The following is a 26,876-nucleotide window of genomic DNA, read 5'->3' as shown; positions in this document are numbered from 1 at the left end:
GTTATTATTGCATACTTTTGAACACCTTTATAAGTGACTACGAAAACAGCACTCTATATAAGCCATCATTAAAAGATCCATTAAAACAGGTAAAGAAAACTTGCATAGAGAAAAGCTTATAATTCCCAAGTCGTTGTTTCACTTTGACGTTTTGAAAGATATTTAGTATCCCTAGCTATTTAGTTCAAATTAATTCAGCTACCTTCCAATACCTTGATGTTTTCCCTAGTGTATCCGTAAGAAATGGGTAAATAATAAAAACAAGAGCCTGAGAGTTGGACCAGACAATCGACTTGCCGCTGGGCACTCGGGGGAGCGATGAACAATTCAATTGAAATTCCCAACAATTGCCCGCGTGGACCATTGTCCATGCCATGATCAATAAGTTAATAGCAATTTCCTATTAAAAACTTTATTATCAGTTCGCCGGCAGACAGATTCTTTTGCGGACTTTGCGGCCAACAGTCTGCAGTTCGCGGTAAAATAGTTAGATATGCAAATGAGGAGCGGCCGGTGGAGAATGGATCCCGAAAACAGGTCCGCAGTTGCTCTTCAATCGGAGCATTGAAATCAAAAATTATGGTTATGAATATGGGTTTTGACCAAGAGTGGGGAGTGATATATACGAAATCGCTACCATTTCGAGATGTACTTTTTATAGTTAAAGCATTTTAAACAAGGTAAGAAAGCTATTTACCCGGTAGATATATTGGTTCTTGGCCAACCTACTTTTAAGGTCGTAAATATTTATAAACTTTTCCTGCTTTTAACCCAAATGAAAAGTAATAAACAAATAAAGGAATTATTTACAAATCAACCCCAGCAAGATATGACTTCAACGATTGTGAAAGTATTAATGATATTGGGTCAGCCTTTATTGCCGCGAATTTGGGCCAAGGATCAGACAACAATTGGATGCTGTGATCCAAAAAAAATGGCGTGAGATCACAGAGCGACTGTAGCCCCAATCAACAACTTGTCGCCGAGTGGGCGGGGTGGTCATCGCCACCGCCCACAATGGCCATGATCGGCAATCAGCGGCACAACACCAAGGTGACATCACTGTGAACTCACTCACTCACTCACTCACTAGCGCCTCACCCGTCTCTTTCTGCCCCCATATAGCCGTCTCTTTCACAGCTGCCCTCGCCCGGGGGCATGTGCCGCATGTCGTGCGGTCTCGTTTCGCTACGTTTTTATTCCCATACCCATTATTCGAAAGTTATTGGGTATACCCGAGTGGGTCAGGTGCTTATAGCCGAAATAAATTTATAAGCAATGCACTGGTAATATAAAAATGAAGAGAGTTTTGAAATCGCTTTTCGTGGTGTCAAAAAGTATGCAGTAAAACATGAAACTTTGTTTTTCGGAATGAATCCGTAGAAGTTTCGGTTAGAAAAATATATTGTTGCATTATAGAGCGAAATCTCAACCATAGTGATCAGTAGGGTTTTGAAATCACCTTTTGAGGTTTCCTTGCGGAATGAATCCGTAGAACTTTCGGTTAGACAATGTATAAAGAAATATAGTGCTTAAAAAGTGACTTCTAAGTCTATTTTAAAATCAAAATTAAACTTGCAGTGAAGGACAGATAATTTAAAAACTATAAGAGATTTCGTTAGTATTCCAAAGGATATTTATAGGTTAATTTAAAAATACTGAGTTCAGTTTTTGGAACTGATTTGGGTATCTCGGAGTCGGTTAAAATCCCGGGTTCTCTTCGAGAGATGCTGTTTGGTTTGCAGTGTTCCGATTGCGACATGATCATCGACACGATCTGTGAAATTGCCAGCGCTATTGAACTCAAATATGGCCAGGGCGCTCGCACACAGATATATATCGGTGTATATATAGTATATACGAGGGAGGAAGGCATCGGAGGATCCCGGAGTTGGCCATGGGCCTAGCCGATTCGGCATCTGCATCTGCATTCGGCTCGGGGGCCCCCAGATATTCTTCGGCATTCGCAATGGTAACGTCTGCATGTCGACCATGTCAAACGTGTTGACTTTTGACTTCAGCTGTTGTTTTTCCTTTTTATTCCATTGCTCCCACAACAAAACCAACAGGAGGAACCGACGGCGTCTGCAAAAGTGCAGTTTAATGTCTCAAAAATTTATCGTTGGCGTTTTGGTATGCACTCTGCTCCAAACATGGGCAATAAACCACATAAACAAAAAAAAAAACGTCCGAAAAAGAAACAAAATCGGCCAAAAAACAAAAGACCAAATACAGACAGAGACCTCAAAACTACTAAAACCAAGCGAAAAGAAAGCCCAAACAAGCCAACAAAAATCGTTCAAAATATGTTAAGCTGCAAGGAAATAAGCCGGGAACACGACAAAACAATTTGGTCTTAAAGAATGGAAACGGTTGACATGCCTAATAAATGAGCCGGGCTAAAGGTCACTTCGGGATACTTAGGGTTATGAAACCGATTACGATTGTTATTTGTCTTAACTTAACTCACAGCTCAGTGATATACCTGAACAAAAGGGGCTTTATATCAAAGTTGGTAAATTTTTTTGAATGTATTTTAAGAATTATCTTCAGTTTATTAAAAAACAATATACATTATTCTTAACCAACTGAATAAACTCTCTAGTTCTCAGTATTATCTCAATATTATATATTAGAAAATTAAGCTAGAGTTGATAAGCCCGTGATTTGAGCAAATATAACCGGGTTCTATAGAATTCACCTCTGAAGTATCTAAAAGTATGCAGCGATTTTTGAATTTACAAATAATGTTAATATAACATACTTAAAGACACCTCTAACCCCTTTTAAATACTCAAAGTCACGTAAGTATATAATTTAAATTAATCAAATCATGGAGAGGTATGACTAAAACTAAATTGTCAAGCCACCTGATGATATAATTCCTTTAAGCCAACAGCAATAACCCACCGACTGATGTAATGCCGAATGATGATGTGGCCGAGTAATTCTGTAGGGCACTTGGCGAAGGGAAAACCAATCGATGGATGACCTGCTCCTCCCCATCCGGTTAATGGGCATTTGAAGGCCAGTCCCAGTCCCAGACCCAGATCCAGGTTCCCATTTCACGCTTCCCATTTGACGGAAGTGACCTGACCTGGCCACAACAACAGGGACAGGAAGAAAACACACGAGAATAGAACGTACTGGCCATCAATGTTAACGGCTCTTGGTGCGCCAGGGCCAAAATCAAATGGGCCAAATCAAAGTTAATTGAGAACTAAAGTGAAAATCAAATGTTTATGGTGGGTGGGCGGTCAACAAGCGGCCAACAAAAGAAGCCAACGCCAACGCAATTAACAAAAGTCGCGAGACATGGCGCACCTTAAAGACACCGCGCTACCAAAGCAGAAAAGCATACGAGCACTGTGGCACCAAAGCAGCAAAGCACACTTGCACAAAGAGAAATTTATTACAATATGACACCAATTCGATGTGTTATCAATGTCTAGAAGACATTCCTTTCTTATAAAGTAAAAAAAAAAAACGGATTATTGTGAAATATAATAAGTTTATAAAGTTTTCTGAGTACAATTATTTTTTTATTAAGGAAGTTACTAAAAAAAAATATTCTAAATCTTTATTTGTGACAAAGCACTGCATTCAAATATGTTAAAGGCCATAAAAAATATTTTTTTACTAAATTAATTAAGTGACTTTATGATTTCTCTCTGTGTACCAATACAGCACTGTATCTAAGCATTGGTATCTTATTATAGTTTTCTATCTGCCTTGGTTTTCTTTTGTGGTTTACTTGACGCAATCCCCCGGTGAACCGCAGTGATGACAAAATCATAGAAACCGAAATCGAAATCCAAGCCCAAATACAATTCCAAATCCGAGCCCATTGAGAACACAGTCTTTCCAAACACCCACTGACATCTAACGGCAAAACACATTGAATACCGAAAGACAGCCATAAAAAGGTAATTTTCCTCACAGATTTTCTTGGCATATGATGGAAAAGGTGTCAGTTACACTATGAGGTGGGCGAATACCATTAGTTCCTTGCACTTTCAATGCAATTTGACATTTTAACGAGCGGTTGATGACGCCATCATCGATGGACATTAAAATCGGAGCGGACTGGGTCTATTGGATAGTAGGTCGTCTTGCGGTCTGAGGAAAATGAAAGTATCTCACTCTTTAGTCCTCACTTTGTTTGTCCCATAAAACAGGGTTCTAAAGGGCGATAATGGGAGCCATCGGTGGGCTGTATACTTTTTAAAGCTTACTAAAAGGCAACCATTAAAACCTCAACCTATAAAACTAAAAATGAAAGTAAAGGTTGCTCTGTTATCACTATAGTCATCGTAATCTGGTTAAATCTGTTAGGTTCAAGGTAAAAACTGCTTATATTAAGACTTAATTTTAGTCCCGGTTTAATATAAAATAGCAATATTCTTTTTATATATCTTAAATAATATTACTTTTATTTTTTTAACGCTTAGAAAAAGGGAACCATTAAATCCCTAACCAATAAAACTAAAAATGAAAGTAATGGTGGCATTCGCAATGGTCACCAAAATCTGATTAAATCTGTTAAGTTCAAGTTAAAAACTATTTAAATTGAATTAAAACTCCCACATTTCATAATACAAAATATTTATATGTTTGTTATACATCTTAATTATATAAATATTATTATTTTTTAACTTACCACAACCAAGTCACTATCCCGACCCGTGGCCACCGTAGCTCCTAACCATTGATAGGATTTCCTGTCCACGATCTCCTTATCCACATTCCGATTGTTGCCTGTTATAAAAAGAGAAATTCATATTATTAACTCGGCAAATAAACAACCGACATCTTTATTTCGCAAATCAAAATTGCATGGCAGCGACAGCAAATATAATAAACCTAATTTTCAAATATACTCAAAAAGCGGGTAAAGATTAAGATATGAGGATAGCGAAGGCAAAGACGAAGAAATAATTCAGACAAAATGTGGACGGAAATGAACAATTTAGTGAAATTAATATGTAATATGTATTTTTCAGGGGGAGAAAGGCAAACTAATTAAGCTACACTGAGAACACAACACACTTGAGCACAACGTGGATAATGATGATGGTCACTTCCTTCTGTCAGTGATTTATGGCATAATTTCAGGGGTACAGTGAGGTGCTTTAGGATGTACAGAAATTTGCAATAGGGGTGTGCGGACTGTACAAATTTTTGGGCGGGTGCCTAATGAGGGATAAATGGCCCATGGATGATGGCAATTAAAGGTGATGGATGAGGTGGGATTGCTAGAGAAATTAGGGAAATAATAGGTAAGCAAGTGGTTGAAAAAGGACCTTTATATCATATCTTTTTTCCGTATAGAGTTTCACTCAGCTGTTCAAAATAAAACTATCCTGATCCAATCCAAGAAACTCTTCTGAATCACCAGTAAAAATTCAAATAATAACCATTAATCATTGCGTATTGAGACGAAACGGATATACGTAAATTTCCTTCCGCTGTATTTATGAATATTTAGTCATGAAGACAACGCATTGCCGAGATGAAAGGTGACTAAGATCTAACAACTAATGGATGGATGAATCACAGGGCTGAAACACTTTAGTAGATGACCAAACCCAACGAACCTGCGAGCTGAATGAAGCACCTGTTGACTCCTTTTTTTTGTTATTTGTTTTTTTTAGCCACATTAAGCATGAGTTTGAGCAGAGATTTATATATTATTTTAGCGTTATTGAAAGGGAGTTGGGGATCAAAGTGAATTTATGGGACACACCCCCCGTGAGCATTATGGTTCGCCAACATCCATTATCGAGTCTGCAGTCTGATGGGGCACGTGTCAATAACTTTTACCCGAGGTGTTTTCTTTTTCCTCTTTTTTTTCCCCCCCGATCTGCGTTGCAAAATCAAATTGCATATTTATGGCAGACAAAACGCAGAGTGGAGGGCCGTCGGTTAATGGGAAAAATATGCAAAAACTTTGGAGCGACAGGAGGAAGTATACTGGGGAGGTTGGTGAGTAAGTTTATCATTTCCGTTTTATGCCCAGGATGTTCCCGGCAATTGTCTAAAAATATATTATTGCACTTTTGGATTTTTCGTATGTGTTTTTCTTATTTTTTTCCATTTTTTTTTTTGCCACTGCACATTGCGCATTCTCCGCATTTTGCATACTAAAAGGTTGCGCATGCGTGTAGGCCATAAATAAACTAATTGCGATTTGTGCTTCCCTGGCGCCAGTTTCTGGCGGGGATTGGCGCCAAGTTCGCTGCTAGAGAACTCCGATCCTCTCACGAGGAACCCACAGACACAGACTCGAAAAGGGTACCCGATTTAAGTGTTATTTTTTGTAGATTTTTTTTTTGCTTCGATTAAATTACCTTTGGAGTCGAATGGCACCAATTTGCAGTCGTCATCGTTCAGGCTGCATTTGAAAACACCGCCGGCCTCCGATACGCCCTGCTGGTAACGGGATGTATCGAATTTGGGAGCTCCAACGATCAAGCTGACACTGAAACGGAAAAAATAAGGGTTAAAATGGGGTAGAGACTTGCAATAAAATATATTATGATATGGTATGGTATGGCCAAAATAATGATAACTACTTAGCATAATCAATACAAAAGCAATTACAATTGTGAAAGCCTCACTAAATGCTAACAAATAAGGTTCCATTCTGTACTGTAAGATATGGTTATCGATTTTATAGATGTTGAATACCCATAATATTGATGCAAGTGCTTGTCTTAATTAGAAACTGAACAATTTGTTTAATCATCTCTTGAGAACTCAACCCTGCTCAATGTCTTTTATGATCCATCAATGTGTTTTTGGCCATTCCTATAACACTTTAAATTGAATTCTTGAAATGTCCTAAGCCGATAAAACCTCCCTATTTGCCTTTTGGCAACCCTCTTTATAGGGCATTCCGCCCGCACCCTCGTTCTGATCCTCCCCCCTGACTCTGAATTCCCGGGAGTCAGTGGCTCTGGTATTTCTGGTGGTTCTAGTGGTTCCACAAACGATCTCCTCCAGGGGCAGCAGTTCATCATGGCACACACATTGGCAGCTGTCATTAGCTTTGAATGCGGAAGTGCGGCGAACAGAAAAGAAAAGGGTGCCCAGCCAGCCGATGGTCGTCGACTTTACTTTAACCCTAGGGTGCACTAAATGGGCCTTCATTAAAATTGAAAATAATAAAACGGAAAGTGAATGTATGCACGGGAAAAATTAAAACATCAGATTGACATTAATTTGCAATTATAAATATATTTTTAAAAATATATAAGAGAATATCAAATATTAAAATATTATATAAATAAAAAATAAATTATACCCTTAAATAGTTATAGTCCCTTAGTCTGTGCTCTGAAAATTTTAACAGAAATGGAATATACTTTTGAATACCACTTTAAAAATGAGAAATATATTTACGGTATCACTTGATGAACCAATAACCAATACTTAATATTTTGTGAAGTTGATTGTAGTACCGAAAAGTGGTTCAAATGAAGCAATATAATTTTTTTTAATGTTTCTTAGATACCTTAAATATTTTTTTAAAATATGCAAATATATTTGAAATATTTTTTCTCTGTGTGGACAAACTTCTACGGATGCTATACGAGGCATGCCGCAAACGGTCCAAATCAAACACTTGAGAGTTGATTAAACAACCCCTCCCCCTGAGCTGCCCCGCCCCCAATGCCACCCCCTTATTGGCCGACCTGCTCGGCCCACATGCAACAATTTGACGCTAAAGCAAAAATTGCACAGATGCGTGAAACTTGAGAGGGAGCGACCCAAAGAAGATGGAACTTCCTATGAATGAACGAGTAGTGCACTGTGCCAAAAATTTTAAGACCCAGAAGTATGTTCAAAATTTGTAAAGGCTTTTAGAACTATTCTGACTATATATCCTGAAGAATACATCTTCTAGGTCCATAGATAAATTTTCTTTATACTGAAAAGAATTTAATTATCCATACCTATCCTTATATATTTTTGTCCAGTGTTTAATAAACTACTCATTTTTAATTCATCTGATTTTGTTTGACATTCAGGAAGATATATTAAATTACTTTGATGATCTATCCTTAAAATCTAAATAATTCCTTATGATTAAAAAAAAAACAAATTATTTCAACTTAAACATATATATATTCAATTTTCCCCCAGTGCATCTCAATAAATGGGAGGGTTTATAACGAATGAATGAAGCGGGTTTTTGGAAGTTTGCAAGCTGTTGTTTCTGGTGGCATTTGCAATGTATTTAAAAAAGATTTAAATTACACAAATAAGCAGCTGCACTTTATTACTGGGCGAGGCAAATACGTTAGGTTTTCAGTACCTAGTAGTAGTAAGAACCCCATATCCAAAAGCTCTATTAAGTGCTTTTGGTCGAATTTTCTCTCTCAACCTCAATTCGAGTATCTTTCTATCTTATAAACGGTTCGGTTCTCAGTGCTGACATCATTGGCATTCATCGATCGGCGTCGATTCGATCATTCTCTCTGGCTCCCCCTTGAAAATAATTAATATTAATTTATGGACAGACAAGCAGAAATGACACAAAACTCAAACAGGTTCCCCAACCTCCACCAATTTTTGTTTGAGGGGGCGCCTCACAGATCGCATTTGCATTTCATTTAAATGAATCAATGAATAACGTAAATTCTCAAAAGAAACCTTTCTTCACTCGCGATGATTAATGTATATTTGTTTATTTGGCTCATTTCAATTGATTTCCCAGTATGGCACACCAGAATTTATTGTTGTTTTAAGAAGTAGGGTAAATAAATATATATTTTTAGCTTTATTTGTTTTTCTAAAAAATATAGTTACTGACCTATAATAATACAAATCATTAATGGATATCTCCTCCGATTTTATGACAATTTTTATGATATCATATTTAATTTTTCCCCATTGCCAAACAAATTTCAGCCAGTCAAGCGTTCTGGCTTACGTAATTTAATTTTTTTTAATTCGTAAATTGTAGAGCACGCGTCAGTTTGGAATGCGATGATATTGTTTTGGTGCTCAGTGGACCTTATCAAGATCAAAACCCCCGACCAGCCTCTAAAATAATCGAAATCAATGCGCGTCAATTGAAAAGTGAAATAAAAATACAAATACATGGGACCAGGCGCCAAACGAACAAATGCGATTGTTCGATTTTTAATTTCGATACAGTTCAATGTCTCAATTGGTAGGGAATGCGCCGGAAAGGATAGATCGAAAACCAATTTTCCGCACACATGTCTTGAACACAAAATTCAGGGAAGAAAGGAGCGACCATACAATAAAATAAAATAAAATACAATGGTAGAGAAATGAAAACCTTCTGTTGCTTCGCGCCTTGAATGCTAAATTGAGATGGCCCAGGGAGACCCGTCTTCAATTACATACCTTCGACGTCGCGTGCAGCAGCCGCAATAAAAATAATGTTTTAAAAATAACATTTTTCGAAAATTGCCGCCTCTACTAAGCCCCCGACTTCCGAGTCATTCGCTGAACACATGCTCGCAGGATGTGACGACCATACCATATATGTAGGTATATATAAGTATTTTCGAATGTCTGCACAGATATACGAGTGTGTTTCGGTTTCAGAGCGATTTCTAGACCTTCTCCAGTTCACTTTTCGAGTGACGTGGGTGCGGGGCTCGTGTGAAGCTGCGCATGCTTCCTGCCACACATCCTCCTCTCCTCTTGAATGAATTAAGTCCACCACAGTGCCTCTGGAAAGTCAGCGCACTAGGGTCTGATATCCCCGAAGACAGCTGCAGAATCATCTATATTTAAGATCTTCTATTGTCATTAAATGGGTCAAATTTGTTGACCATTAATATTCTTTAATTGCCAAATAAAAATCGGAAAGATACTTCAATTCAACAGTGGTTTGGTTATTAAGCAAAATTTCAAAACTTCAATTAATTCAAACGTTAGAAATGGCGACCAAAATTATTTTTATGGTACTAAACTATAAAATAAATTGGCAATTATTTTTGTAACAAAAGGAAAACCCATTGGGAAAATTACCTTAAAATTGCAGAAGTTTTAAAAATGTTATAGGTGTCATAAATTATATTTAGATATTTTATAAAATTTATGAATGATATTTCTCAACAGTGTTGCATTTTTGTAAAAGTTGTAAATATACTAAAAAATTACTTTGATATTTTATAAATTTTAAAAATGCTGCATTTTTCTAGTGGTAAATATATTAAATAAAATATCCTTACTCTTAAAAAAATATTTTTAGCTTAACATCAAATTATAAAAAATTTTGAAAATGTTGTTTGGATAGTTTCATCTGATCTATGTACCATTTCAATTTCCTAGTTCTTTTTAAATTGCTTTAAGCCTTTGTTTTGCTCTTTCAACTTTGAACCCAACTTCCGCTGATCAAGACTGACTTTTGAGGGAGACTGTATAACCAGTAACCTTTTAAATAATGTACATTGTGAATAAAAGGGAGAACATTTCGTTTCGGAAAACAGCCAACTCACTTGCGGAGTCAGGCCGCGTTAAAGGAACCGAAACGATCGGATCGGTAGGCTGCGATATGAGGGTGTGAGGATCGAAACCGAAGACTCGGGGAAAATTGGAAAAAGTGGGCTGCGGCGAGGGCGTGTCGGCGCTAAACATGTGTGCGCCCCCCGGAGGTATGGGAAAACTGGGAAAACTGAAACCCTTGCACACGTGACAGGCCCCGGCGTTTGTTTTGTCCATTGAGCGATTTAGTATTTACCATTTACCAGTTTTCCATTTTCAATTTACCATTTCCACGTACCTACATAAGTGCGTGTGTGCGGTTTCCCAGCACCTTTTTTACACATTGACACTTCCGTTTTTCCCCTGGGCCCCGTATAGCCAGCTGATCTGCGATCACCATTCAACGATCTCCGATCTGCGATGGATATCTACTCCACAGCACTCGAGGCTCTGCAATCAAGCGGCAATTAAGGGGGTTCGACCAAACAAATGAAAATGCCAAAGTATAAGCCTACAGAGAAGGAAAAAAAAATCTCTTAAATATTTTTTTTAATCTTTAACAATTTATGTATTAATTTGGAAGACCTTATACTACCTCACCGAACTTTAAAAACGTTGAATATTTCAGTTTTTAAAATATTTCCTTATTGATAAAACATTAAAAACATTTTTATTTCATTTAATATGCTAGTACTCGAACACAGCACAAAATAGTCACTGAGAGAATCGTTTTAGTATTAAGCAATTTGCATAAATAATATATTTGAAACTTCTAAAAAAGCTCATAGAACCCTTAAAACATTGAATATATGAAATGTTACATCTCTATATTAATAAACAAATGTAATAGGGATATATATTACCATTTTTCTCGGTGCATGTACGGCATAAATATTTGAAATCAATTACAGTTCTCATTGCCTGCCGCCGTTTTTGCCATTTCATAACCACAACAAAAAGGCCGAGAGACAAGCGATCGATACGATCTCAGCTGCAGCTGACAGTAGTTTATTTGAGTTTATGCAATAGATAGATTGCCCAGACCCACTTACTGGATTGCCGAGGGAGGACTCCATAGACTCTAAGACAAGAGACGCAATGGAGACCAGACCCTAAATGAACTCCTCAAGTGATCTGCCGTCGATGTTGGTGGGCTACTGGAGAAGTGGCTAAAAGTAGTCCAGGGGGTGACTTTGGAGATGCTATCTCCAAGATTCAATTACCTAATGTCGCAAGAAAATGGTTGAATACCTATTTGCCCAAAAGATCTTGCAAGTGTCACTTATTAAATTTTCCTTTTTTAATTAAAAAATAAATTTGTTGCATTTAAAATGGCTAATCTTACCCTTCATAAAAATATTTAACAGATAAGATTTATAAATTTTTTGGAAAAATAAATTAACTGTATTTTCAATAAGATATAACATAATTAACATCTCAATATACACTTCTAAGTTTCTATTAATCAGAAAAACTATTGAAAAGTTTAAAGCTGGACCGAACACTTATCTGCAAATATTACATTATTTGAATTATAGAATATAAATAGAACACTTGTCATAAAAATGTTTAACAAATACCCTTTATAAAAATCTCTAGAACATAAAGTGAAAAACTTTTTAAGAGATTACAGCTTCCCTGATTACTAATCTAAGCAGACAGAAAGTTCTATATTTAATCTGTCAATAATGAGTCAGTGTAATTATAAAAAATGTATAGAACTTATGGTAATATTAGGAAATGAATTTTAATAAAGGGTAAGATTTCCAGATCGTTATTTAAACCTGGCTGGGTGAAAAATGTGAAATGTATTTCACGATTTCACTTCGCACTGAGGCTAAACCAGATAGAACATTAAAGGATCATTCTTTAATTTTAAAATATGTATAGAATAATTACATATTATTATTTTAATCAAGGGAAATACAGAGGTAAGATCTCGAGATCATATGGGAATAGCTAGCAACACAATTTAAGATCATTATTTAAACCTAGCTGGTTAGAAAATGTGGGATGTATTCCACGATTTCACTTCGCACCGCAATAGAGCCATTCGGCTGAGAAGCTGAACCAGATAGAACATTAAAGGATCCCATAAGCAGGCAAGGCACGAGGAACGGGGTCAGGCTAATGAGTTGGCCTGGCCATTATCCGTCTATAAGGAAACTTGGGGCCAGTGGCCGGCCGATCGACTCTCGTTCTGGATAACGGACAGAACGACTTTATTTGGCCAATTGGGTGAAGCGCGACAACAACCTTGCCGTTTGAGAGTACACACATGTATCTCTAAACACTTGACCGTAAATAGAACGCGCATAGAAAACGATGTCGCACCGCGAGATACTTTGCTGTGCAAGTACATTTAAAGATACAGATATAGATACTCTTTTGGTATCCAAGGCGGCAATGGAGATACAAGTGTGAGCAGCCTCTGTAGATACGGATACACTGTATTAATTGCCTACAAGCAACGATTCTGCCGTTCTCAGGGCAAACCACATATTGGCCAACGGCTTTGCCTTATAAACAATAACCACAACGTGTTACCGAGGCACCTTGTGTTTACCACTTTCATCACTTCGTTGTCTCTTTGCTTTTTGTCTCTTTTGTCTTCTGAGTTTAGCACACAATTATCTCATGAGTCTGTAGAATGGAGTCGGGTAATTTTAAGCTTTTAACGGAGGGGAAGAACCCCTTGGCCATGGACCCCAAAAGTAATGCCCTTCGGCAGCAGGGTAGCACTCTATTCAGACAGCCAAGATCATAATTATAAGAATTGCGACTCTTCGTAGCGGATTCCCTGATGTGGTGTGTACTATATAAAGTTCACTGGTAGATAGTGCTATCAATGATGTCTGAGTGTATAATATTAAAAAGTATTTGCTCACAGTATGTCAGTTGAACTTAATGGGTTTAAACTTTATAGGGTTTTTTAAAGAATTATTTTTTAAGACTTTGTCTATAATATAAAAATGTATTTGTCAGTTTATGACTTTCAACTTTTAAATGCTTTGTTTTCAACAAAATTAGCTTTGAGAAGTTATAACTCAACCTAAGCACTTAAACGTTTTAAGATGCATAACATGCTAAACACTTTCAGATACATTTCAGAGATACTTTTCAAAGAGCATTCAGAGTTCAACCATCGTGGGTTAAAAGTCGCTTGGTGCTAACTTATTGTTCTGTTTTCCCTATCTATGTATTTGTATCTTCAGTTGTCGCCTCTTCTGGGGCAGGGTCTAACCAAATTCCGTGTGTGTTTGCGTCTGTTTATTGAATTGTAAACATTTTTAACGCTGCATTTAAATAATTTTCGTTGCTTTTAAGTGCACTTAGCGCAGGGCATCTAGTTCTTTTTTTTTTTTTGTATCTTTAGCGTGTGTTGTTGTGTGTATATGGATTATAGAGACTTATGGCGAGGAAAGAAGTGCAAACGGCTAAAAAGGCCATTCACACACGTAGCCAGATGCTGTTGCCCTGATAGCCTATAGCCTGGTCGCCACTCTTTCACCCAGCCACTCTCTCTATCGATGGTACGTATCTTCAGTTCTTTAGCGACTTCGTCTCGGGTCCCCAGTACTTGAACGCTCCTTGGAAGACCCCAAAGCACCTCCTCTTCTATTCGGACCATCAAAACAGCTAACGTGCGAAAAGTCTAAGGAGACTGGCCCGGAATCCCACAATACACAGAAATTATAAGCTACACAACTTTAAATATTTAAAATATTATATAATGTTATAATAGACAAGATTCTATCTACTAAATTTACCATAATCTTGGCCAGGAATTTAAAAATACTAACTAATTTTATAAGAACAATCTTGTCAATTTTAAAAATCACAGTTTAGTCTTAGTCCTGTTATTTATTTTAATATTTATTTCCACATCGAAAATTGAAATACAAAACAATTTGTAAAATAACAATGTATTTAATTTAACATATTAATTTTTAAAACTTTAAATACTTTAACAACATACGAATAGTTTATAGATTTTTCCCCCTACTTTAAATGCTTTTATATAATGTTTCCATCGTATCTAAGAATTTTCTTAAAATATTGATATGATTTTTTTGAGTTACAAAGTTACAGCAATAATTAAAAAACAGTCTTATAATTTAGGTAACAAATTTAGATATACCCCATATATCTTACAAAATTCTTTTAAATGCACTTCCTAACCTAAATGTAGTTTTCTCGCAGTGTAGAGCTGAGACCATGCGATTAACACGGTCCATCAAGCTGAACTTTGTGGGTTCAGAAAGGCTATCGCTCCAATCGAACGGCTCACATGAATAGCTGGAAAGTTATTGGGTGAATTGTATAGGCGGGAAATATGTTTTCGCCATTTGTCAAGGGGTCAGGCTCTCGGGAAGAGCCACTATAAACTTTCCGCTTGAAAGGCAAAAAGTCAAGAGTGTCCCAGATAGATTTAGATGGCAAGGGGTTGCAATGGGACACACTGCGCCACACTCGTAAATTTATCAATGAATCTTTTCCGACTGGGGATGCTATCTTGGGGCGATTGAAACTAATGGGCGTTTAGCATTCTGGATGCATATTTACACGCTCGTCGCGATAGGAAAAGTCGTTGCGTGCTGGGCTGCAGATAGCCGGAATCTCTACCCACAGATTAACATGTCACTGGATTATCACCACAAACGGCCGGCTGCGAAAAAAAGAATAATCTAGTGGTCTGTCAAGACCAAAGTCTTGCCAATTGATAACATTTATAGTTGATGGAATCTTGAAGCATTCTAAGAACTATTTAATATTTTTTTATATAGCATATACTTTTTACAGACATGATTCAAGTCGTACATTTTTTAATAATAGCCTAGAAATAAATCGAATAAGTTGAAAATAAAGATTAAAAATTAAAGACATTTTAAAAGTGTAGCAAAAAATATTCTTTTTTTATGAAAATGAATACCAAAATCATTTCCATAAAACTAAAACAATATTTCTTTAAATTTTAATCTTTATTTTCATGACGAATCCAACTCATTCGGTTTTTTTCTAGACCATTATTACAAAAATTACGACTTGAATCATGTCTGTTAAAAGAAATGAAACCGTAATAACCCGGAAATATTAACATATTTAACGAATTCTTTTATCACACGGAAATGACTTAATTCCGATTTTAACACTGCACTGCTGCGCTCGTTTTCCCCTTTTCATCATATCGTAAAATATTTTTGGGCACTATACCACTATCAATAATGAGCTCAAGATACACAGAAAAAAAACATGGCTTAGGCCCCATATTTAAAAACATTTATCTATAAGAATTATAACATTATTTTAAAAATGTAATAACTTTTTAACAAAGAATTTAAAGAAATGCTATTTATCATAATGTAAGTGGACCAGCATCTTTTAAGTACAAAAGTAAAGAAATGGAAAAGAGTATCCGATAGCAACTCTCTTGTGATAATATGCACACAGACTGCATAAAATATAAAGCGTGCTTAAATCTCTCATGATTTACTTATCTTACATGAGGCATGAGTTTAAAGCCCATTTCTTCAAATGAAGATAATTCAGTGAAAAGAAATGTCAAGAGGGTCGTTTAAAGATAGAGGGAAATAAATGACCTTATTCAGAAGTTGTAATGGACGTAGCATGGTTTGAGGTACTAGAAATAATGGTTTAAGATATATACTAAGTGGTAGAAATGTAGACCTGAAAGATGGGCTGTGACTTATGGTTATATAGATTCAATTTTGAAAAACTTACTTATGCTGATTGCTGTAGAATCCACCTCGAGCCTTGTGCATCGCAATGCTAAACCCGAACATCGTGTTGGGGGATTGTCGGAATCGAACGTAACTGGGCAGATCGATGTTATAGCCATGGGTGGATATCGCGATCGTAAGCAGGATCAGGATCATTATCAGGGACTCACCCATCCATCTTCGGTGGAATAGGTCTCCACTCATCTTGCACTTTCTTATCTTTCTATTGAGACTTTCTTTTTTTCGTTGAGTTCTTTCTTCTGAATTTTTACTTTCTTTCTAATCGATTTCGTTGGGCTTGCATCCAAGAACTTTGCACTTTTACGCTTGCATCTTCACAGCTGTCGATCGAGATCGAGAATTATTATAACATATGGTCAAAAGAGACGAACACACACACGCACGCGGTTTTTTATTTATTGTATAAAACCTTGGCCCGAAATGAGTTAAGATTCCAAAAACAAAACACAAAAAAAAAATAGAAGAGAGCATAAAACACGAAAGATACATAAAAGTACAACTCAGTGTTTTCTTCAACTCAGCAAATAGTGAGTGTCTCCATATCTTTAAGACTATATGGTCGTCTTGTCTCCGCTCTCGCTCAACATACAAAATCAAGATCTCTGGCCTTGGGAATCGCGAGGTGGGCGGAGTGGTTAGGGCTGGTTGGATATCTAATATCTAATATCTTCTATCTAATGTCGGATGTCGGGGCAATTACGAGTATTCCAAATTGGTCTTTATCGCACGGTTCAGTTTCTTTTCAATGCCAAAAATCCAATAAACTGCATTTCTAATTTATTTTGTTATGCTATCCGTATTTATTATGTTTTGGTGGTAAATATTTGTTTGTTTATTGTTTATTTTTATATATTTTTTTCGTTTTTAATAATTATTTTCTGTATATCATTATTATATATTTTTGCAATTCACTTTTATGTTTTGTTAAGTTTTCACTGTTTTAAATAATATCTTACATATTTGCTATATATCTTTTATTTTCCTATTCGCACTTGAGCCAAATTCTAGGGTATTAGTCAGGTCGTTTGTTTATCTTGGGCTAATTTTAAAATCAGATTTGTTGTCTTAAGGCATTTTTGACGGTTTCTCGCTGAGCAAAGATTTTTACGGTTTTTCGTTTGCTTTTCAGCTAGGAGCAAAGATTTTGGCGAGTTCTGCGATCAACGTTTAGATGGTGACGTAATTTGCCGTCAAACAGGTTGGCCAAAATAACAAAATAGCCGCTAAGAAGCATTAGTAATGTGGCAACCAGGCAGCCCTTCCCACACAAATTTAATTTAATATGCTCCTTTGATCAAAATCACTTTCAAAGAAACAAACAGTAAATAATATAATAAAGAAATCTTGGCATATTGAATTGAAAATGTTAAATTAAAAACAGATGTTGATGGCTAATCAGATTTTTTTACGTGTATCTAAGTTTGTGTGACCAACAACAAAAGTTGTAGGCGGTGTGCAGGTGACATTTGAAACATTTTTCACTACACATATTGCCTAGTTTTTCCGCCGAGTGTGGGCGACTCGAGTTCATTGATGGGCGGCTGCCATTCATAGACAAGCAAATGGATTATAATTAAAAATAAAAATAAAAGAAAATTCGCTGTAGAACGCCATATGGTGTAAGCAGTTTAACGTTCTACAAATTGATCATGCTGCTCACATTCACAAATGTGCCAATATAAATAAGTCAGTTAATTTGCAGTCGAAAAATGTATATTCGTTGCCAGGCAAACTCAATTGTAAACTGAAAGTTTGCCACTTTGCATTAAAGCAGAAACAAATAAAGTAGCGCTAAGCAGTTTTTTACAGCACTTTTGTGAAAGTCTCTAAAAATGTGTACAAATTATTTGTGGCCAAAATCTGTGATTTTATTTTTAATACATTTTGAAACATATTTTTAACACTTTTCTATTTCTTGTTCATCATTTGTAGATAACTAGTAGTAGTCCTGCAATCCATACAATCTTGCCCAGATGTTAAAGATATGAATTCGAAAAAAACACATCAAATTAGTGGAAAAAATACACACACCCGATCATTTATCTAAAAATAAATCTAAAAAGTTGGATGCTGGGCGCTACACCAATCAGAGTCCGCCTATATCTAGGTATATATGCACATGTATATATAGACGTGCATATACAGATCGTCTACACTGCACAAAATGGGTGCAAATACAGCTGAGACATCAGTGCGTTGGTTCACTTTATTGATTTTGCCTATTTGCGTTTAATTTGTTTTTGTTTTTTTTTTTTTTTTAAACATATATATAGTATATTTATTTTGTGAGTGCACTTTTCACTGGTGCTTCGTCACTTGAAAAAAATGTTAAAAACAAATTTTAGCGCGTCGCGTGTTTTTATTATCTCATTTTTGCAGGTAATTAACGTAGTTCACTTTTATTTATTGTTTGTCATTTTATTTTTAGTTTTTTTTTAGATTTTTTGCTCTACCTCGGCAGCGATCGCAGCAAGATTTAAACCACGACTATCTGCTAAATACACCTTAGCACAGCAATAGGCAACATCGGTGTCGTAGTCGTGTAAGATCGCCTACTCATTGGAGACTCTAGACACTAGTCTCTAGACACTAGCCTCTAGACTCGGGAGAGCAGCCTCGCAGCTCTCTAACAACCGAAATGATAGCAAAAGTTTATTTTTTCATTATCTATGTGCGAGCATCCCACTCGAAAAAATTTTCATAGGTGAGTTTCGTGTGGGAAGACTGTAATTTCCGTTAGCAGAAGTTTCGACCATTTGATTTTGGAAGGTTTATATGCAAGAAAGATTGGTCATAGATGTATTTAAATTGGACCTGGGTAAAATTTTCACAACTGAGCATTTCAAAGAGTTGTTTTCATCTTAATTTTTAAAAAAATTGTCTATATCGATTTAGCAAAATTTTTTAAATTAAAAAATTTAGTCAGAACTTAAATTCCAATTCAATAAATTCCAAAATTTAAAACAAAACACATTTTTTCCAAGCATTTTTAAATGCCCTTGGTACACATATAAACTTTGAAAGTTTTTTCTAGAGATAAACTATTTTCAATGTTGACTACATATTTGATGTTATTTATCTAACAGATATATAGCGTCATTAAAATTTAATTAATTTAAAATACCCGAGTTTAAAATAATTAAATTTTTTCTTTTGCTTAGTTGTGTAAATTTTACCTTATCGATTTTAATTAAAAATTACTTCAACTTTACTTTACTTTGCAAAATGAACTTTGAAAATTATTTGGAAAACAACAAGATTTATAAAGAGATTTTCTAGTGTGCTTTGGGCACGTGGATTTTTCCTCGAAACTAGAACGCTACAGTGAAAATAGGTTCACTCATTTATCCAGATGGTTTAGATTTGCAATCACAAGATCTCGGAATGCTTTGCAATCCGACTATTCATGCATTTTTTGTCGGCCATCCGAGGCAGAGCAAAGTGGCAATGCAAATTAATATAAACAAACAATGAGCCCTCGCACTCCACCGCATTAGATAGACAAATGTATCGGATGTCAAACAAACAGTTTCGCCTTTCAATTACCATCAATTGAACGTGCAAACGCGAATTTGTATTTTCGAAATTTAAAATTTAAATCGTATCGAAACTGGCGCCCTTCAAATTTCCGTTTCGATCGCTAGCGCTCCGCACATCACAATCACATCAGCCAAGAACCGCTTCACGCGACCGAATGCAGCGAGTGGTTGGCCGGCAATCTTTCAGATACAATTTCAAACCCCGCTGGAAAGGCGCTGGTGATACCGGACCGTTATGGGATTTGAATGTGGGCGCGAAATGAAATGTGCCATGGCTCAAAGCACAATATTTCACCAGGTTTTATAATCTGAATCTCAAATGGTTAATAAAATTATAGATTTGTATTACTCTAAATAAGAAAATTATTAATTTAAAAAATTGATGATTCGCCTTTGGGAAGAACTTATAGTTAAAACACAAGCCCAAAACAATAACTAAATGAAAATATACGTTACAAATTTTAAATGTACATAAGTTTCAAATTTTTTTCTTCATGTTCAAAGATAAGAATATTAAATTGTTATTTTGTTTATTTTGTTTTTACTAATTAAATAAACCTATTTAATTTATTAACAGTACTTAAAGAGCTGCCAGACGGACTTGCCACCTGAGCGTGGGCTGCCAGACCGCCCGCAAATCAGCTGCTATTTTACTCCTAAATATCACCGTCAGCTGGTTTTCGTTTGTACACCATCTGATCAAAACAAATGCTCCAGAAACAAGGATTCTTAAGGAAAAGATGGCTTCACTAGAAGAATTTCCCTGACAGGGTTTGTTGGGACTGGTTGAGATGGTGGCGAACAGGTATGAGAACCAGGAAATCCATGTAAAGTGCGTCTGAATCAAAAATGAACAAAAACTGTTTAAACAAAAATTGCAAAGTATATTAACACCTGACCTTTTTGAAAATTTTTTAAATTTGCAACGATGCATTTTTAAAACCTGAAACTTTGAAAAAATCAAAACCAAAATATCGATTTTCAAAGTGTGGCAATAACCAACGGCCAGATAGTCGGTATATCGATGTTATCGGGATATCGATACCTCAGCTGGCAGATTACGCGACCAAACGAGAAGTCTGCGTTTTCCTTTCCCAATCGAATTGCTTGGATTTTTTGTGATAAAATAGCAAACTTAAGATGCACAAGGTGATCCGGCAGATGGGCCAGCTGCGCCTGCAGGTGTCGCAGGGAGCAGCGCTCCTTAGATCGCGGGAAACCGGAAACCCGGTCGTCATATCAACAGCTCCACCTGCCCTCCAAGTGAAATCCCTGCACACGGGCGGAATGTTGTGTGCCAAGTGGAACAAGTACAACTACGGACCCCGCAAATGGCTGGAGTACAACAAGACGGTCCATCCGCCGCAGGAAACGGACGAGGAGCCCAGGAAGGCGGTAAGCAAGATTGCGATACCATCCGCCTGATAACCCGGTTGTAATACAACATATCACCCGCATTTTCAGTACGTCTGCCATATGCGCAACAACATCAAATACAGTCCGGACAAGATGTGGTACATTGCCGCCTTCGTGCGCGGAATGTCCGTCGATGAAGCCCTCAAGCAACTGAACTTCGTGCTCAAAAAGGGAGCCACCGATGTCAAGGAGACCATTCTGGAGGCCCAGCAAATGGCCGTGGAGCGTCACAATGTGGAGTACAAGAGCAATCTGTGGATCGGTGAGTGGGGCATCCAAGAATTTGGTTAAAAGTTTTGCATCCTTGCAGTGGAATTTCGAATTTTGGCTATGGGAGAGGATTTTACCTCAAGAAGTATAAAATATTTCCATACATCTTCATAATTTGATATATTTTTATTGTTCTGTCGAAGCTAAAAACATCCTAACTATCTAGAATCTTTAATAATTTTCTGTCACATCTGTCCCATTGTTTGTACCAACTTTAATGTGAACATTTTAGCCAATTCATTTATCTCAAACTTGAGTACATTTTTATAAACCCACTTTGATCAACTAAAAATAAATAGATCTGCTCACAAGTTTGTTACAACTAAACATTGGCTCAAACTCTACAAATTTTCAAAATAAATATATTCGCTAATCTGTGAAAACGAAATGAAATGAGTAAGGACTGTTAATATAAGTTGAAATATTTATTTTAAAAGACCTACTGCATTAAATTATTTTAGACGTTCAAAATTACGCTCCTTTTATTCTTGTGCGCAAAATAAAAAACCAATCAGCATTTTGAAAGCAAACATAGATTCAAGTATAAGAAATGCCCAGTAGGGAATTCAAAATAAAACTCACAAATAACTCTTATTTACGATCCCTGGAAATGAGAAGAAGCACCACTTCTCAAAGTCCAAGTTCCTCTTATTAATATTGTAGTAAATAATTAATTTTCTATTTACCTTTCAGCCGAATCTTTTGTGGGCAAGGGACGCGTCTTCAAGGGCGTAAGGCGCCACGCCCGCGGTCGCTTCGGCAAGGTGGAGTACAAGCACTGTCATTACTTCGTGAGACTGGAGGAGGGCGAGCCACCGCAGCACTACTACCAGGAGCCACAGACGCCGGAGCAGCAGTACGAGCACTGGCTGGAGCAGATGCGCAGCCGGAAGATCATCAACTCACTGTAGCCCCCGAAATCGCACTGCCACTGTACCGATCCCTACCTTTCCAATCCACGTCTGCCATCGCGTCCACACATTAAGCATTTTGTTTTGTTTTTAGAATATTGTTTAATAAAAAAACAAAAGAAAAAATGCAAAAAATACGAACATCGTATGACTGCTTAAATTACGACTGAGTGTACTTATTAAAATAAAAAATGTCATGGCATCTAAGGTAAGGTTTAGATATATTTTATAAATAATATTACCTTAAATCCACATGAGTGGTTCTTACTTCGCATATTTACAGACGTCTGGTTGTCAAGGATTTAATAAAATAATAGATTTAGACGGAATGGGATTCTCAGAAGCTTAAAGTACACAAAAGAAAAATTAAGAAATAGAATATTAAACCGCTCCAGGCGGCGACAAAAATAATTCTCTCCTACATGGAACTTAAGCTTAATTCACAACCATTAACTAATAAGGAGGGAGAAGTCTAAACTTATTTATTATACATCCTGAAGTCTGCTTCTTATGATTAAATATAGGCAAAAGGTAACTTCATTTGCGTTCGGATGTTCTGCAGTTTTTGCTATTTATCTTGTCATATCTGTTTAAGTTCTTGTCTCTTTGGCAGTATCTTGAAAATTCTGCTTGATTTCTTGTTTCTTTAATTGGTTGGTGTTAAATTACTAGCAGTTTCCTTAGATTTATTAAACTATTGAGCTTACCGTCTTTTGTGCTCCAATTTCAGCTTGTCTTCAAGGTTCAGTGTCCTTTTTAAAAGTATACTAATTTGTATAGCCTCATTTTATCGAATATTCGGAATTTTCAGAGTTGTTTGTTTTTGACCCGATCTTCTAATCCACTTCCTCTTCATCTTGAAGGGTTTGTGCCAGCAGCTCCTCGACGGGGTCATCCTGCAACGATTGTGTGACCTTTTCAAGAGCTAAGGGTTCCCGTTCACGCACCGCCTCCTCCTCTTCCTTGTCCAGTTGCAGACAGGCCAGCTTGGACAGCTGCGAGTGCTTGCTGCGACCGGCATCGCGCCTTCGCTTGCGGGGATTGGACTCCGTAGCCTTAGGTTTCTTGTCCTTCTTCACCTTGCCATCCTTGTGATCTCTGAGCAGATGTTTCGCCAGATTCTGGGCACTGCTGAAGCAGCGTCCGCAGTCCACGGTCTGGCACTCGAAACGCCTGCCCGAATGGGCGGTCAGCATGTGCTGGCGGAGATTCCTCAGGTACGAGTAGCTCTTGCCGCAGCCCTCCTCTGTGCAGGTGAACGAGGTCTCCTCCTCCTGTTTCTTGGCCTCCTTGTGCTTCACCTCGATGTGCTGCTTCAGATCGCTGGGCTTGTCGAAGGCGCACTCACAGCGGTCGCATTTGTGGCGATTCTTGCCGTGCAACGTGTCCCGGCAGTGCTTCGTGTATAGCGACCACTTGTCGAACTTCTTTGGACAACCGGGACACTCGTACTGCTTGCAGCTGGGCTCGTGACTCTGGCACTGCCACTCCTGGTAGAATCCGCGCGAGCATTTCGAACAGGTGAAGGGATACTCCTGTGTGTGCTCCCTGATCTCGTGGCGCTTCAGCTTTAGTTTCTGCGAGAACTTGGCGCTGCAGTGGCTGCACGGATAGACCCGTGGACTTTCGTGGGTTTCTCGCATGTGGCGGGTCATATTGCTGACCGAGATGAACATCTTGCTGCACTCTTCGAGGGCGCACTTCACGGTTTTCTTGACCGTCGCATCCGGACGCTCGTGTGTGCTCCGCAGATGCCTCTTCAAGTGCGTTACTATGGAGTAGGTTTTGTCGCAGCCCTCGTACGCACAGGCGTGCTTCTTCTGCGGGGATCGGGGGTTATTATGGGCTAAATATATAGATCAAATCACTATAATTACAATTCCCGTGTGGTGATATTCATGCCGGTCCAATTGGTCCAGCCGCTTGAAGGTGGCTCCGCATTCTGGCAAGCTGCAGGAGTACTTGGCGGATCCGATGCTGTTCCGGCGCTCATGGCGCTGCTTGAACTCTTCCAGAACGGTGTCCATGTCGCTGTCGCTCGTAATTTGCGTCCCAGGCGTCATTTTCGAAATAATTTCTCGAAAACTACAATATTGCTTTAAACAGGGTTGCCAGATGGTGAAATGATTTTAGACAAAAATCGATTGAATCTCGGTTAACCATCGATAGCAGGTATCGATAGTTCAACATATATCTTAAACCTGGTTATTATTAAATGGAACTAATTAGTTAGAATGTTGTTCAACACTCAACTTATAATTTTCATCCAACCACAAAATAATTTCGTAATTTCTATACCATAAGGACAATAAATAATATTAGTAATATTCCGATAAGAAAAAGCATTTTCAAGAATCCCCCTAACAACCTACGCGATCTCTATCGATAGTACAAACACAATTCCCGGTTCTTATAGCTGTAAACAAACTATCCAGCGAATATTTGTAAGTCATCTACATAAATATACGGCCGTAAGCTAGTGTATCTCATCTAACTTAGATATCCCTCACAATATTGTTACATTTCAGAGCTATGGAGGCGTCCATATGTCGTGTTTGCTTGGAAAACAACGATAATATGGTAAATATCTTTAATCGGACGCACGCGTCGGGGACTTGCATTGCGAATATCCTCTCACACTGGAGTGGCTATCCTGTTGAGCAAGATGATCCCTTCCCCAAAACCATTTGCAAGTCCTGCCTGCAGGATGCGGAAAATGCTTACGATATGGATACTGATCAACAATTTGATGAGATAATGAAACCCTCACTGGAGGACTTCAGCGGAAAAAAGGTGTCCATATCGAAGGAATCAGGAGTTGCAGAAGGAGCCCCCCAAGAGATCCACATTAAGGAAGAAGTTCCAGACTTTTGTAGTACAAATGAACCCCAAGTGATAAACGAGCCACTTATAGAAGACATTTTCGAGGAAGAACAGTGCCATATCTCAAACTCCGACTCTATCCCAGTGATCAAGGAAAATGTACAGGGAACATTTTATAGCCTTAAGGATGGATATGTTAAATTGACCGAGCATCTACCTTTCAAGTGTCCGCATTGTGTAAGAAGTTTTTCATCGAAAGGAAATTACACACAACACTTGAAGATACACTACGGGCAACGACGCTTTAGGTGTTTCGTCTGTTCGGCGACCTTTAAAGCTGCCAATATCCTCAAGGTACACATGCGCATACACACCGGAGAACGACCGTTCCCCTGTGTCCAATGCAATATGTCCTTTACAACTAATTCAAATCTTAAACGACACTTGCGAACAGTGCATCCTTAACCTACGAGTAGGCGACGTCAAATATCAATGCACAAAACTCGACTACTTCCACCGATCACCCGAACTTAAGAACAACAGCCAAACTTAACCATGCATAAAGAAGATAGTCTCAATTTTAAGGATGACTCCCAATCAAAGACTTGCAACGTGATATTGAATTAAGGCATTTACCGGATAAGGGACACTTAAACAAATGAAACCTCACCTTTCTTTATCAGTTTAGCATCAAATTCATTTCCAATATTATATTATTTATATTAATGTTACACAAAAGCCCAACAGAATAAAATGTCTGCATATTATTTTTTCACAAATGATTACCGGATACGGAACTACCAAAAAAATATATATTGTACCTAACAAATTAATTTAGCTATGTTAATGTTATGCAACATATATGTAATGTAGCTAATATATTCAGAAAAGAATCTGCATGTACTTTTTTTAATTTTTACCGGATAGGGACTACCGAAAAATAGTTTACATTGTACCTTTACATATTAATTTAGCTATATTAATGTTATGCAACATATATGTATTGTAGCTAATATATTCAGAAAAGAATCTGCATATCATTTTTTTTTTATACATTTTTACCGGACAGGGACTAATTTAGCTGTATTAATTTATACAACATATATGTATTGTAGCTAATATATTCAGAAAAGAATCTCTGTATATATATTTTTTTTTGTACTTTTTTACCGGATAGGGACTACCGAAAAATAGTTTACATTCTATCTTTACATATTAATTTAAACTAAATTAATTATATTTATAAAACATGAGAATAAACATTTTTAAATATATTGATATTTTGGGAGACAAGACTTTAAATAAGCATGTGCCCTGGTTTTTATCCTTCGACTTTGCTTGTGAGCAACTTGATAAATAACGCTCGTTTTGCTTTGGAATACAATTTTTAGCAGTCTGTGTAGGCCTTGACATCTCTAGGAATCATAAGGAAAACAATTTTATGTAGATCCAAAAAAAGTGTATGTAAGTTCATGTAAAATTATTTTACTTCGTGTAAAATTGGTGTAAGATGTGTAATAACTTAAAAGTACAAAATTTCACATGGAACGTTTAGTATTTTAAAAGTAGGCTATAAATCCAGAGTAAAAACAAATATATATTAAAAATATAGCCCCGCGACGGTGAAAATGTGGGGTTCGAAAGGGTTAGGATAACTAATTCTGGGAATATCCCTAATCTTCAAT

At 37.1% G+C, this 26,876-nt stretch overlaps 4 protein-coding genes across 7 annotated transcripts in view; 2 read left to right on the top strand and 2 right to left on the bottom strand.

Moving 5' to 3' along the window:
- The window catches only part of if (integrin subunit alpha inflated), a 32,035-nt gene extending 15,620 nt beyond the window's left edge, over positions 1 to 16,415 (bottom strand). For both annotated transcript variants that reach the window (XM_017068607.4, XM_065868183.2), the window contains exons 1-3: positions 16,213 to 16,415; positions 6,351 to 6,481; positions 4,661 to 4,758 (exon numbers count right to left, since the gene is read on the bottom strand). In XM_017068607.4, coding sequence (XP_016924096.2) covers positions 4,661 to 4,758; positions 6,351 to 6,481; positions 16,213 to 16,415 — 432 coding nt within the window. The remainder of the gene's footprint in view (positions 1 to 4,660; positions 4,759 to 6,350; positions 6,482 to 16,212) is intronic.
- A 33-nt stretch (positions 16,416 to 16,448) lies between these two features.
- LOC108005162 (transcription factor IIIA) lies at positions 16,449 to 24,490 on the bottom strand. Of its 3 annotated transcripts, none has more exons than XR_011604771.1 (3): positions 24,246 to 24,490; positions 23,076 to 24,188; positions 16,449 to 16,552 (listed from the first exon to the last, which is right to left on the bottom strand). XR_011604771.1 is itself a non-coding variant. In XM_017068336.4 (2 exons), exons 1-2 carry the CDS (start codon positions 24,429 to 24,431, stop codon positions 23,205 to 23,207), a joined length of 1,170 nt encoding a protein of 389 aa, XP_016923825.2. In that variant the 5' UTR covers positions 24,432 to 24,490; the 3' UTR covers positions 22,568 to 23,204. The 3 variants fall into 3 exon arrangements, 1 of the variants encoding a protein (XP_016923825.2); XR_001767267.4 differs by lacking the exon at positions 16,449 to 16,552 and adding an exon at positions 22,568 to 23,012; XM_017068336.4 differs by lacking the exon at positions 16,449 to 16,552 and having other exon boundaries at positions 22,568 to 24,188.
- mRpL22 (mitochondrial ribosomal protein L22) lies at positions 20,811 to 22,531 on the top strand. The gene is made up of 3 exons (XM_017068337.4): positions 20,811 to 21,166; positions 21,236 to 21,449; positions 22,151 to 22,531. Exons 1-3 carry the CDS (start codon positions 20,912 to 20,914, stop codon positions 22,366 to 22,368), a joined length of 687 nt encoding a protein of 228 aa, XP_016923826.2. The 5' UTR covers positions 20,811 to 20,911; the 3' UTR covers positions 22,369 to 22,531.
- Positions 24,491 to 24,900: 410 nt separating the features above from the next.
- LOC108005222 (zinc finger protein Paris) lies at positions 24,901 to 25,656 on the top strand. The gene has a single exon (XM_070997292.1). It carries the CDS (start codon positions 24,901 to 24,903, stop codon positions 25,654 to 25,656), a length of 756 nt encoding a protein of 251 aa, XP_070853393.1.
- Positions 25,657 to 26,876: the final 1,220 nt, after the last annotated feature.

This window comes from Drosophila suzukii, chromosome X, assembly GCF_043229965.1.
Source record: "Drosophila suzukii chromosome X, CBGP_Dsuzu_IsoJpt1.0, whole genome shotgun sequence".
Taxonomy (NCBI): domain Eukaryota; kingdom Metazoa; phylum Arthropoda; class Insecta; order Diptera; family Drosophilidae; genus Drosophila; species Drosophila suzukii.
The sequence above is the reverse complement of the archived record's forward strand: the minus strand, read 5'-3'. Positions and strand labels throughout refer to the sequence as shown.